Below are 12594 nucleotides of genomic sequence, written 5' to 3' on the forward strand. Positions count from 1 at the left end.
CTGGTTGAAAGCAGCGAGGGCCTTATCCCCTGCCTTTCGTCCTCTTCACTCACTCGTACCCCTCTTGCTCGTCCTCACTTCGTCTCTCGTCTCCCGCGCTGTCCCGGCAAGTTGGCGCAGCAGAGATGGAAGCTGACAATTTGTCACAGTTGACAAGTGAACCCAGGAGCTGGGGGATCATTGCAAACCCATCTGATTAAACATCCATCTGAAATAACCACGTCCACCATGTCCTCCCTCTAGCACTGTGTAGCTAGCACCTTGTTCTTCTTTACTGTCCCATCAGAAAGAGATTTAACACACTTCAACTATCCTGTATTTACTACCTATTTTGAAGAAGTTGTGTCATATCAGAGTTTGTATATAAAGATGGACGACCTTATGGCTCCACAAAAGCAAAGCCAAAGTGTCTCTTGATTGCCCCCTGGTGGGTGGCCGTCTGACATATGTCCAAGTTCTCAAGGAGGGTATGTTTTCACCCCTGTCCATTTGTTTCTTGGAAAAATGTCACTAAAACTACTGGACTGATTACCACGAAACTTATGTGGCAAAAGAACCCATTTTTGTTTGGTGCTGATCCAGGAACTTCTTTGTTGAGAGCCCTTCTGTGCAGGCTTCTGATGATGTCATCAGTGCAAGATGGCAGCGATTGTAACCAGGATATTTTGGCTTCAGTTCTGGACAGTGGGAGGAAATGGAAACGTGTCGTCCATTTGTATATGCAGTCGATTCCTGCCACCATCTGTGAAGGTTTTAATGAGACACATTGTTTGATATTAGTGCGCAAAGAGGTTTGGTTTAGAGCCTAATCTTAACTAATACCTGTATTCTACTTTAACCCTGGTAACCTCAATGTGAAACATGATACCCTAAGCTGTGTCTTTGCTAATTAGCAAAGTATCATGTCTCGGGCCATGTATCAATTGATTGAGACCTCCATGATCCTCCCTTGACATCTGCATGAGGTCCAGGATCCCTGCGTTGGCCAGGGATTGTCAACATGTCACCAGCATCTGTTTGCATTGACCAGCAGCTAGTGTCCGGCACTAATACCCTCCAGCCTCAAAGGGTCTCTAAAGACCTGACCTCCTTAATGTCACACCTCATCCCAAGTCGCCTCTCTGCATTAAACAGATAGATTTTCTTTTTTCAAGACACTCGAGGTATTTAACAGAGAATTGAGCCTATTATCACATAGTTAATTATGCTCGTAAATAACATTGGTGCCACGGAGATGCAGTGGCAGGCTTCTAGTGGAATACCTGCTCGCTTTATAACTGTGAAATGAAAGTTGTTGGTGATAAGATGCTGAAAAACAGGAGAGGTGGAACTTGTTAATTAATGCACTGCTACTTAAACGTATGATTTTAATTAATGTTAATTTGATTATAACACCTCGCTGATGAATATTGTCCTTTATTTTATTAATTAAACAAAATTAGGATCTTGACGGCTAATTTTCTGATTGAATAGCAACTCAATGTTCAAATTTATAATTGTCTACTTTATATAAGAGGGTAGTTCTAAAACAAATTTAATTGAAATTAAATGAAACAAAAATCAGTCTCAACGCTGTTGTTTTCCCTCTGTGTTCTTTTCTCCAGGTAGATGAGTCCGTTTTCTGTGCAGGCCAGATTGCCTTGGTCCCCTGTACCCTGCAGCTGATGAAGGCTGGCACCAGGGGGCAGGCCCACTTGTCCTTCAGCCATGTGAAGAAGGTTCTGGAGGCCGTGATCAGCAGCTTGACTCTGGCTCATGTCGTCCAGGCTCACTGCTACACCACGAGACATCAAGACATCCCCGTCGTCAGAGCTGTTTGGGAGAGCATGCTGACGGCCGCAGAGGAAGAGCAGGTCAGCCCGTGTGCAGTGAGATTTCTGTTTAATGAAAAATGTGCCAGTCGTTAAGGAGAAGAGCTCCGTCTGGCTGATTTATTATAGATGCAGAAGAAATATTGATCATACTCATAATACGATATTACACCCACATAGGAGGAACACATGTTTAATGGATTAAAAGACAGTGAGATCCTTGCTTCAATGAATAAGTAAAAGAGGAGAAACTCATATGTATCTAAGTTTTTCAGAGAGGCCCTTTCAGATTTGTGTTGTTGTGAAATAAGCGAAAGTTCCTTGCCCCCTCTCTTCCCCTCGAGACTCGAGCCGCAGCGACTGATATTTACCAGCGAGTGCGCTCATGAAAAGTTGATGATGTGGGAAACGCTGGTGTCTTTGATAATGTGGAGCTCGGCACAGAAGCAGATGTCTTCCTCAGAGCCTCCCTAATCCTTTGCCCCCACACACCGTTTTGGAGCTCCGTTCAACTCTCCGAGCAGCTTATCCCCCTCTCCACCCCTCTTTCCTGCCACCCTCCCTCCATCCTTCCCTCCACTCCGCCGCCCCAGCTTACAACCCCTGCCTCCACACGTCTAACGGGGGCACCAGTCTCCCCTGGCAGCCCTTCTCCTCCCACAATAATCTGTCTCGCCATGGGAGCAGGGCCTCAGGGAAAAACGTCAGGAGCCCACCTCCAACATGTGGCTCTGTGCGCTTGGTGAGCCGTGTTAGAGACTGCGGAGTGGATGTCAACTTTGTGTCACTTCCTCAAAAGTAAAGCAGTGCATGGAAAATCTAAATGTATAATATTAATGCCAGAAATCATATTTTCTAAACCTTTTAAATGTTCATTCCAAAATTCCACTTTAAATACGTTCAGTGTGTTTCAGTCAGGAGCTGGTAACTACTTGTGAATTTATATGACACACTACGTCTGCAATGGAGGTTATGTTTTCATTTGTTCTCATTTGCTTATCTGTTTGTAAGTTAGCAGGATAAAACTGAAAACACTCAACCGATTTCTACGTAATTTGGTGGAAGTGTGTGGTTACAGCAAAGGAATTTAAAATCTTGGAGCAGATGCGGATCAATGGGTGGCTCCAGGAATTTTTCTTTCGATTTCTTAAACATGGCGAGATAAGGCGTTAAGGTATGCGCTCTCCAAGTGCCCTTCTAGTTTTGAAGTGCTGAAAGCGTAGTATCAATTTAGCATGTAGATTGGGTTGTTTGGATAACAGGCCTAACTAGAGGCAAAGCTTTGGGTCAGAGGTCACTGAAGGTGGACAGCATCGCCCATCTGCTGTGCTTCCACGTGGGGTTTCAGAAGAAGCAACACTACTCATTTGCATAACCCAGGATTTCTATGGGGAGACCATGTCTAATTTCCGAAAGACTTCCAGATTGAGTTTAGGTGCTGGGTGACGAACCCAACCTCACTTTGACTTAATTAGATAAATTGTCTTGGTCGGCCTTTCGAGCTCAGCTGTCAAAACGTGCCCCTCTCTTTCCCTTCAGATGCAGATGCACAGGTAAAGATAGGGAGAGAGCAGCTGTGGCGAGTGTTTTATCCTAAACATGGTGAGATGCTCTCAGCCGGGGGCGGGGGGGATTATCCACAGCACCGGTGCTCATCTGAACTGACTGTAATTACGATCTTTAACTCGGGTCAAACACTGGTAACAAAACTCCCACAGAGAACAGTTAGAACATAGTTTCCACCTGTTGTTCCACCTTCATTTACAAGCAGCTTTATGTGGGGATCCATTCAAACACACAGCCGACGCAAATTTACTCTCCGAGTTAGTAACGTAATACTTCATAATGAAGTCTTTTTCAGAAATGAAGCTGCAGAGAAATGCATGAAAAATAGGGCAGATCTCACAAAATGTAAATACACTAGAAATTGAATTATGATAGTTGCTACATAATTATCTGTTACGTGTAAATGTAAATATAAAGTGCCAAATTAAACTTTGATATAAACATTATACCATATAGTTTTATTCAATCTTTAAATGTCGCAGTGGTAGTTTAAAGAAGTTAAATGCGTCATATTGAATTTTATTTTGAGTTAGTTGGTTAATTAGTCATTAAACTGCATATTTACACTTGTACTTATTCTTTCTCATTTCATTGTTTGTCCCGAAAGTCTTATTTATTATGTATTATGATCACATTTTGGCTTTTAAAGAAACTATGGCCACAACTTGTAATATCAGGCTCAGTTATTGAAGTTTATTAGTATGACATTTTATATTATGTAGCCTTGCACTCTTACGTACATATAAGTGTCGTACCTGTTGTATTTCCATCCACCAAACGGGTGAAGTGCATTATGACGGAAACACCAGCGCTTAGCCCGTCTGTGAAGCCATGTTGTTGTTGTGCGTTGATAATTTATCTAATCAGGTGGATGAAGAAGCTCGCAGGGTTAATTGGGAGCATACTGGAGTCTCCACAAGTGTGAAATTGCATTTACGGTGCATTAAACCACAAAGAGCCTGTTTGTCTTTGTGTGTGCAAGTGTGTGTGCGACGGGTTTGATGAACATGGAGATGTTGATGTGATAAGTCAATAAATGTTAAACAGACGTCCCTCTGTGTTGCAATAACACGTTCTGAAAAGGTGTCATAGAGGAAAATTATTATTAAGCGTGCTACATTTTTATAACGTGTGAAAAGTTTTTATTTGGATCTGCACCAAATTTCACACACTTGTGATATTAAGTCCACTTAACATCTCTGTTTTTTCATCAAAATCCATTAATTGTTTTTGAGAAATTAACAGAAATGTTGAAAAAACGCCACATTTTACATTGTTAAAGACAGTAAAAAAAAAATCCTTGATCCGCCCCCCTGATTCAGATCCACGCCAAATGTTGGATCAGAAAGTTATGTTTCTATTTTCATTATTGCGTCCCAGCTGCTCGCGGTGAATCCTGTGGAGGATCTTGGGACTTGCCCCAGGAAAGACCATAGAAAGTCCGGAGGCTCTTACTCAGATACAGCCCCTCCGGAGAATGTCCGGAAGTTCTCTGGAGTTCAGTGTGTGTGACTGAAAGCAGCTAAAGTGATCAATAATTATTTGATCTGCACCAACATTTTATGGGGATCTTTATTGGACCATGTCCCGAAACCAAGTTTCGTGGAAATCCGTTCAGTAGTTTCTGCGTAATCCTGCTGACAAACAAACAAATGGACAAGGGTGGAAACATCTTTGCAGCGGTAATGAAATTGCAGTGTGGAGAGTTTCTCCCCTGAATACCACAGTAAAACCGTCTCGTCATTATTTCTCTCCTGCTTACTTCGGACTTTTTGAAGCTATCTTGGCCTCTGCCATGTTTTTTTAATGGCCTCATTCTTAAACTTTTCCTCACCCCGCGGACTCGACCCTGTGTGATTCATTTACACAAACAATCTGATGAGCTTCAGAGTGGAATCTGGAGAAAGGAGAGTGAATGGGAGGGGATATTACGGCAGGCTGACAGCACTACAGTAAGTGCTGAGACATAGAGCCACATGCTGGAGGTGTCCCGCTGGGCAGGAAATGTAGGGGAACTGGCTAAGCAGCGCAGTCCCATCAGCTCCCCGCTGTTCCTCGCCTTTACACCACTTCCTTATTACCGTGTTTACCGTTCGGCTTTTACGCCTCTCAGCCATCCTGCCCCTGCCGCACGCTCCGGGCGCATGGGCGCGAGTGAGAGGGAGGAAAGTGGGGAGAAAGAAAACAAACATAAGAAGAGGCAGGTCACACCCCATCAGCGTGGAGAGCTGAGCCAAGCAGATTTAGACTTCATGCGTTTACCTGCTGCCTGCGGAGTGAGAAAGCACTGGAAGAACGGCTGCACGCCCTGCAACTGAGGGGAAATGGAGTAATGAGATGGATTGTGTTAAGTGGTTGCACACACACACACACTCACACACTCCCATTGCCACCCTCCTGCCCTGTGAACTTGCCACTCCAGCACTAAGCTCGACCATATATCAAAGTTTGTGTTTTATTGGCTTAATTTAACAAATGATTTCTGGTCAGGATATCAGCCAGCGTTTCCCCCCTCTCTTTCTACTGGCAGGGAAACACTGTGATGGAGCTCTGACCACAGTGTGAATGCTTTCAGACATGCACTGAACTCCAGATAATCTCCTGAAATTATCTGGAGGGGCCGTACATGACGACGCAAATTCTGGCCAGGAAAACAAATGTCCAGTGACAACCATGTGAAAATACAGCAGGATCATGTCTGAAGAATCCAGACATGACGCAAAACTGTAAAATACTCAAAGAAAACCCAAATATCTGAGGATGAAAAAGGGGAAGCATACATTTTAGAAGACAGAGATCAAGTTGGAAAGCCGACGAGATTCGACAACGTCTGGTGAGAAACGCAGCATAATTCATGCCTCCTGCGTGCACTACTCAGGCGCCACCCTTCCTCTGAACACTCCGGATCCGATTTTTCCCGAAATTTTCATGAGATCGTGTCTGAAAACAGCAGAAATACACACACACACACAAGCACACACGCGCAAGCACACACACACGAGCACACACGCAACAATGCACCTTTGGCAGATTCAGCTGCACAGAACTGCTGAACAAACTTCCCCACCTAATGTAACATCTTGGTGCAGACATTAATAAAGAAACAAACAGATACTGATGTAACCTTGTCCGACAGCTCTGACAAAAAACTCAGCAACTGTGCTGTGAGAAGAAAGTCCTGCCAGAGGCTGGAGCAGAGTGCTGAATCCCCTGATCTCCTTGCGGACAGCCGGCCGGGTACAGTACCTCGGCACCCAGGGCCTGCAGGGTGGCCTTTAAGCCTGGCTGAGCAAGGCCCCCTGTCCTGTCACTTCTCTCCCCCAGTTCCCGCTCTCTGCTCCATGTTCAATCACTATTGACAAGTGCACGAGCAGTTCCCTCCAGGAGAATTCCCCCAGCCAGCGCCAGAAGTGCTAATATAACATTTATCAAAGCATCGGACACGTATGTGTGCTGTCACTTTGTCTGACATGCTAAGAGGTCTGCGCCGACACGGCTATTGTTCTCCTCTCCCGTGATTGTTATTGTTGATCACCGGCAGCTCGGCGCTCTTCAGAATCAGCAGAGTAAAGAAATCTCAACCTTAAAGCCCTGCACTCGTACACATTCAGGGCCCCTTTTTTCCACTCTCCAAGGCAAGAGGTTAGCTGCTGATACACAATTAAGCGTTTGCTCAAGTTTAATCTGATGGTAAGTGTTGCTCCAGCGAGTCTGGCCGACTGGGACGCGGCGAGCCGTCAGTTGAAGGGACAAAGAGGCCGTCATCCGCTCTTGTCAATGATTTCTCTCTCTTTTTTGTGAGTGAATATCAAAATAAAATGCAAGTAACCTGTTATTATTCTGCACTTACGAAGTGGGGTGTAAGTGGATGAAAATTGATCCAGCCGACTGAAAAGGGGGTTAAGTGTGTTTGCCCTATCGACTCCAACCGAAACGATGGTTATATAAAACACTCATTTCTCTCCCATTAGCAGATGAAGCCACAACCAAGTATTATTAGAGGGCCACATTGTAGCACTGCTCCAAGACATTTTGTTACTGCTAATGGCCCCTCGGTCCGGAGGAGGAGGAGAAAAGAATAACGAGAATTTCTTGGCTCTGCAGATAAAAATCGAGACGGTTTTCTACTAAACATGTATGTGGCGAAGCTGCCATAGCAGGTTGTGAGTGATCTTCTCAGAGAGGTGAGGAGTCATCTTAAATGGGACCTGTCATGTCAGCAAATGCAGCTCGAAGCGGACGAGCGGCTGTGAGCATTATGGATTCTCTCAGGATTGTTTGTACACTATCATTAGCAAGGGTCACCTCCCAATCTCCAGTTAATTGATAGCCTGTCAGTCTGCGGAGTGAAAAGTCCGTCTTAGTGCAGCGTGGCAGAATTTGTTTGACGTGTTTTTACGATAATGTTGATGGAGGAGCGTTTGTGGTCAGAATGGATCTCAGCAGGAGGGCCATACGTTTGATTCGTAGTGTGCGACTCGTGTGTGTGTGTGTATATAATTTACCAGCCAGTTCATTTGAATACCATCTGTGTGCATTGCAGGACTTGTTGTGGCAACCTGACATCAAACCCTGCCTCTACTGGTCGCCGTGGTACCTGCCTTGCCCAAGGGTGCAGCCGTTGAGCTTCACGTAACCGCCGTCCAGGCTGATTACACCAAGAGGGACTTCCTGTCACATGACTGCGAAGGTGGCCTGCAGGGTCCATAGAGTGCTGCACCGTAATGTCCGCCGACAAGTGCAGCGCGTCACTTTCCCTCTCCCTGGCCGTGCCCGCTGATGACCCGGAGGTCAAGGACGTGCAGGTATGTAACGGAAGCAGTCGCCGTCACGTTCAAGAAAGCCATGAAGAAGATGGATGCTGAGCTGGTGCCACTGTGCGCCCTGCGTGTTTTACAAGCGCGGCCACTCACTGGCACAGCAGATTATTAAAGGTACGTCAGCGTATCTCACTCAAGACACTACACACAAGCCTTTTAAACCGGTCAAATATTTACACGCATTAAGAGGATTTATCCTAATAAGCTGTTACACTTCTGAGGCGCACCGCTCTTGGTGAAGTGAGGCCTCCCGTCGCTGCATTAATGAAAACAAAGTGACAGCCCGTCTCTCTTTGCACTCTCCTTTCAAAGAAAGTTTGAGCTGAGGCTGGTTAAGTAAACTCCAGAAAGTATTCCAGAAAGCAGCCTCTCCAGAGGATATCCGCCGCTTCCTGTGTTTAATTATTGTAAGTCATTTTGTTGTGTCTGCACTGTGTACAGTAACCCAAGCAAGCTGGCGGTCTTTTGTCATCATTACACTTTTATACGCCACCATCTACTGCTCCCAGGTTTCTAGGTTCCCACCAAGACATATGTGCGGCGGAATTTGTTTTATCCTGAGAGATGTTCTCTCCGAGGGAGAAAGGGGGCGACGAGCACATCGATCACACGAGCTCACTTGTCAAATCACCGCCGGAGCAGTCAATTAACATTTTTGAATCCGTGCCAAACATAGCCATCTTACTGTCATTTTTTAGCTTCGACGCAACTCATCTTATGGAGGACATGAAATTAGGTTAACTGTGATGAATGTTAAGAATATGCGTTGATGTGTGCGACAGAACGGCGCTATTTGTGTGTTGCCTGAATATATATAATTTTTATGAGCATTGTTTCATGATATATATACGATGTTGTCATTTATTTAGTCTGTCATTATCTAAATGGAAGAGTTCACCGTGAGGGAAACTATTATTAAATATCTCAACTGTACATTTTAAATAAGAGATTCTCGTATGAATAATATAATGTTTTTTTTTAAATAGAAGCCTTTTATTCTGTCGATGGCTCATTGGTTTTCTGGAGCACAGTCAACCTAGATCTTTACCCTTGACATGTATGTGTCGTTGATTATAGGCTGCACTGGCTACTTCCCTAAAACCATTTACTGACTCATCATCGAGCTGGAATCTGTTACCTTACTCTGCACGCACAGCCGGGCCCTGGAAGCCCCCCCCACGGGCTTCTTCATGGGTCACAGCCTCTGCTCATTGGGTGATGAATCCAAAAAGTCAAAGGAAGAAAAGTAACACCTCTGGCGCTCAGCCTGGCAACTGCTGCTGTCAGCGGGCAGACAGACAACAACGCCGGAGCAGAATGTGACTGAACAACCCCCCCCCCCTCCTCCGGTTACTTGCGTCAGGATTTACAGCTGAAAGACATGACATATGCTCCAAATGAAACCTTAAACATCTTGTCTCAACCTGTTACTTACGATAGAAAGGTTCTCTCAAAGATAGGCCCCGCGCAGCTCCAACAAAACCAGCAGAAACGAGCTGGTGTGAGCACAACAGGGTTTTCACATGCGTGGCACTGTTACAATAGAATAGTGTGATGGGACTCTGTACAAATTGTGATATCACTGTTGATGTCACTCATGGTAACAGCAAGTGCAGTTATAAATAAATGGGCGGGTTGAGGGTAGAGGTGTGGAGACCTTCTCACAAATAATACTTGGTTGACACTGTCATGTTCGAAGTCAATCAGATGGGCGATAGTCGAGAAAATATAAAAGTGACAGACAGACAGAGTTATTAGTGGGATTAGTGGGGTTTGCAAACAAGTTGCTCATTTACACATTCAGTAAGTATGGAGCAATATTTACATGAACAAATAAAATATATGGTTACAACCAAATGCTCCATAATGGTAATTTGACAGTTGCTGTTTGGTGCTGGGCAGGAAGTGAAGCAAAACCAAAACAATAAACCAAAAGACACTAAACCTCTTAAGAGCTGAGGGGAATTGCAAAGTCATATAATGAGTCATATAATAAATCTCTATAGTTATATTTCTTGTTGGCGTTAATATTAGGTTATTGATAAAAAGCTGCTTTGAGGAAACTCTGTGGCTCCTCCTCCACACACTCAGCCCCTCCCCCTCTGTTTTCATTGTCCTACGATTACATGAATGATCTTCATGAGCAGTTTCTAATTAAATCCTTGTTTACTGGTTAATTTGACCAGTTTGGTCAAATTAAGTCAGTGTAGCACGTATAAAAAGCACTGGCTCTGGGCCTCGGCCACTGCTTAAAAGCCCCATAAGCCCAGCAGGCATCAGCTATGCCACTCCCCCTTTATACCACAGCCTTCACTGACAGTGATACCCCTTCTTCAATTCACTTAGGCTTATAATATATATGTAATAATTAGTTTTTAAAAAAAGCTGTTGGCGTTGTGGGGATTTGTATTGGTTTAGTTTTAAAAACACTGAGATTTACCAGCAGCCCTTTCAGCTCCCTGTGTTTTCTCCGTGAAGCAGAATAATGGCCGGTCCTCTTGGGTAGATGGTTTAGTTCCATCCCATTGCTAATGTGATGGCTTTTGAATCTTCCTGCCTGGGCCTCTCAATGGGGCTCCCCGTGCGGGGGGGCTGTGAGACCAGGGGACGGGGGTGAGTGATGGGAAGCGCTCATACGATTTTTTTTGTGTTACTTTAAAGAAGAATTTCTAGGGATTGGGGCAAAGCGGTCTGTGTAATTACTCGCTTATAACTAATAAAAAAACACAGAATAGCATGCTCGCTCGAGTCACCTTCACCCCCTCTCGTGTCTTTCACCCATGTACAAACAGGCCTGTCTGTGTACGCACACACAGACAGAGATCTCACATGGAGAGCACAGTTATGTCCTATCTGTTCGTACAAAGATTAAAACGTCCCGACTTAAAAACGGACTCAGTGCGAAGGTGCGATAAAGGGAGCGTTTCTTCTCCTAATACAACCACACCCTCTCGTCTGTGATTTCTCCGGCTCGTTGTGTTGTCAGCGAGCCTTCTCCAGAGGATCCCGCTTTCCCAGGGTGCATCACATGCTCTGATAACACATATTTAGGCTTTAATGCCCTCTAAAATTTCCCTGTGTTCAGTGGGAGCGTTTTAAGCTGTAGTGCATATTAGCTAATTAGGGTGTGTGGGCTCTTTGTGAGGATGGTTGTCATGCTGCGTGCGCTTCGAATGAAAGAGAATGAGGCTTATTAAATAGAACTGAATTGCTCGTGAAACCTCTGTCCTGGTTTTGCTTCTCTACAAGTTCACACAGATGTCAGACAGCAGCAGTGCAGCACCGGTAGATGTTATTAAAAGACCTAGAGACTGTGTTTGACTTCTCAGACTCTAGACAACTGGTCCAGATTTTCATTTCTACACATTGAATATCAGACAGATGTCACTGTGAATGTCAAGAGATTGATGTTTCTGATAGTGTGAGCACAATATCCTGTGTAGACTATTGCTATATACAGCAATATCTATTGTAACGCAATAAATAATGATATATCGTGTCGTTACCCATGTATCGTGATGTATCCTATGGCGTAACCGCAAAAGCCACAGCTGCAAAAACTACACAATGGAAACACAACCACAACGGAAGTGAGCAACAATTGATGTTGACAATGAAACGAGCAGAGTCAGTTACTGCGGTCAAGTGAATCGTCTTTTATGAAAACCCCGTCCAGCCAGGTGCCGTTTAAAATGTGGTGCTTGTCTATTTGAGGAGTTACGGTACAGGTGCTTGGAGCAAACACCAGTACCGTGTGGTGTCGTCACTTTTGCATTTGCCGCCTTATCTCACCAACACACTTATGCTCTCCCAGATGTGTAACTCTGTTCCGGCCGCGTTGGATCACGTTGACCACGCCCGAGCCCCCCGTCCCAACATGCTGTTAGATCAGAAGAAAAGAGGGAGGACAGTCAACCATGAGACAGGAACACTTGTGACCAATTAGCTCGCGGAGCAGAAGAGGGAAGAGGCAGTATCCCAGCGGGCTGCTGCTAAATAGACGGGCTGTCATCAGGACTGGGCTCTGAGACGCTCAATGAATTCTCACATGCCTGTCCACTGTCCATCTGTAGTCCGGCCACACACACACACACACACACACACACACTCACTCACTCACACTCACACTCACTAACAACATCTCTCAGCTCCTGTACACCCGAGCAGTACTCCCAACACAGCTTCGTAACATCCCACCACAACAGGAGCAGAGGATCCATTCCACTAGACCCCCCCCCCTTCCCCAACAAGCTGCTGCTCAGTTGTCCAAAGGGCATGCCATGGTTGCCCCCCACCCCTTCCCTTTGCGTCGGTGTGTTTGCTTGTATGTATGTAAGTTTGGGAGGGGTAGATTAGAGTTCAGTCCTTGCTGACCATATGTCTGCACTGCAGGAGGT

General features: G+C 45.1%; 1 protein-coding gene across 1 annotated transcript in view; it reads left to right on the plus strand.

Moving 5' to 3' along the window:
• dph6 (diphthamine biosynthesis 6) overlaps positions 1 to 12594 on the plus strand; it is a 60123-nt gene that overhangs the window by 45544 nt on the left and 1985 nt on the right. The window contains 7 exon segments of the mRNA XM_034576450.1: positions 1605 to 1853; positions 7921 to 7948; positions 7951 to 8042; positions 8044 to 8076; positions 8078 to 8182; positions 8184 to 8264; positions 8266 to 8311. Of these exon segments, the coding sequence (XP_034432341.1) occupies positions 1605 to 1853; positions 7921 to 7948; positions 7951 to 8042; positions 8044 to 8076; positions 8078 to 8182; positions 8184 to 8264; positions 8266 to 8311 (634 nt within the window).

Source organism: Hippoglossus hippoglossus, chromosome 22 (assembly GCF_009819705.1).
Source record: "Hippoglossus hippoglossus isolate fHipHip1 chromosome 22, fHipHip1.pri, whole genome shotgun sequence".
Taxonomy (NCBI): domain Eukaryota; kingdom Metazoa; phylum Chordata; class Actinopteri; order Pleuronectiformes; family Pleuronectidae; genus Hippoglossus; species Hippoglossus hippoglossus.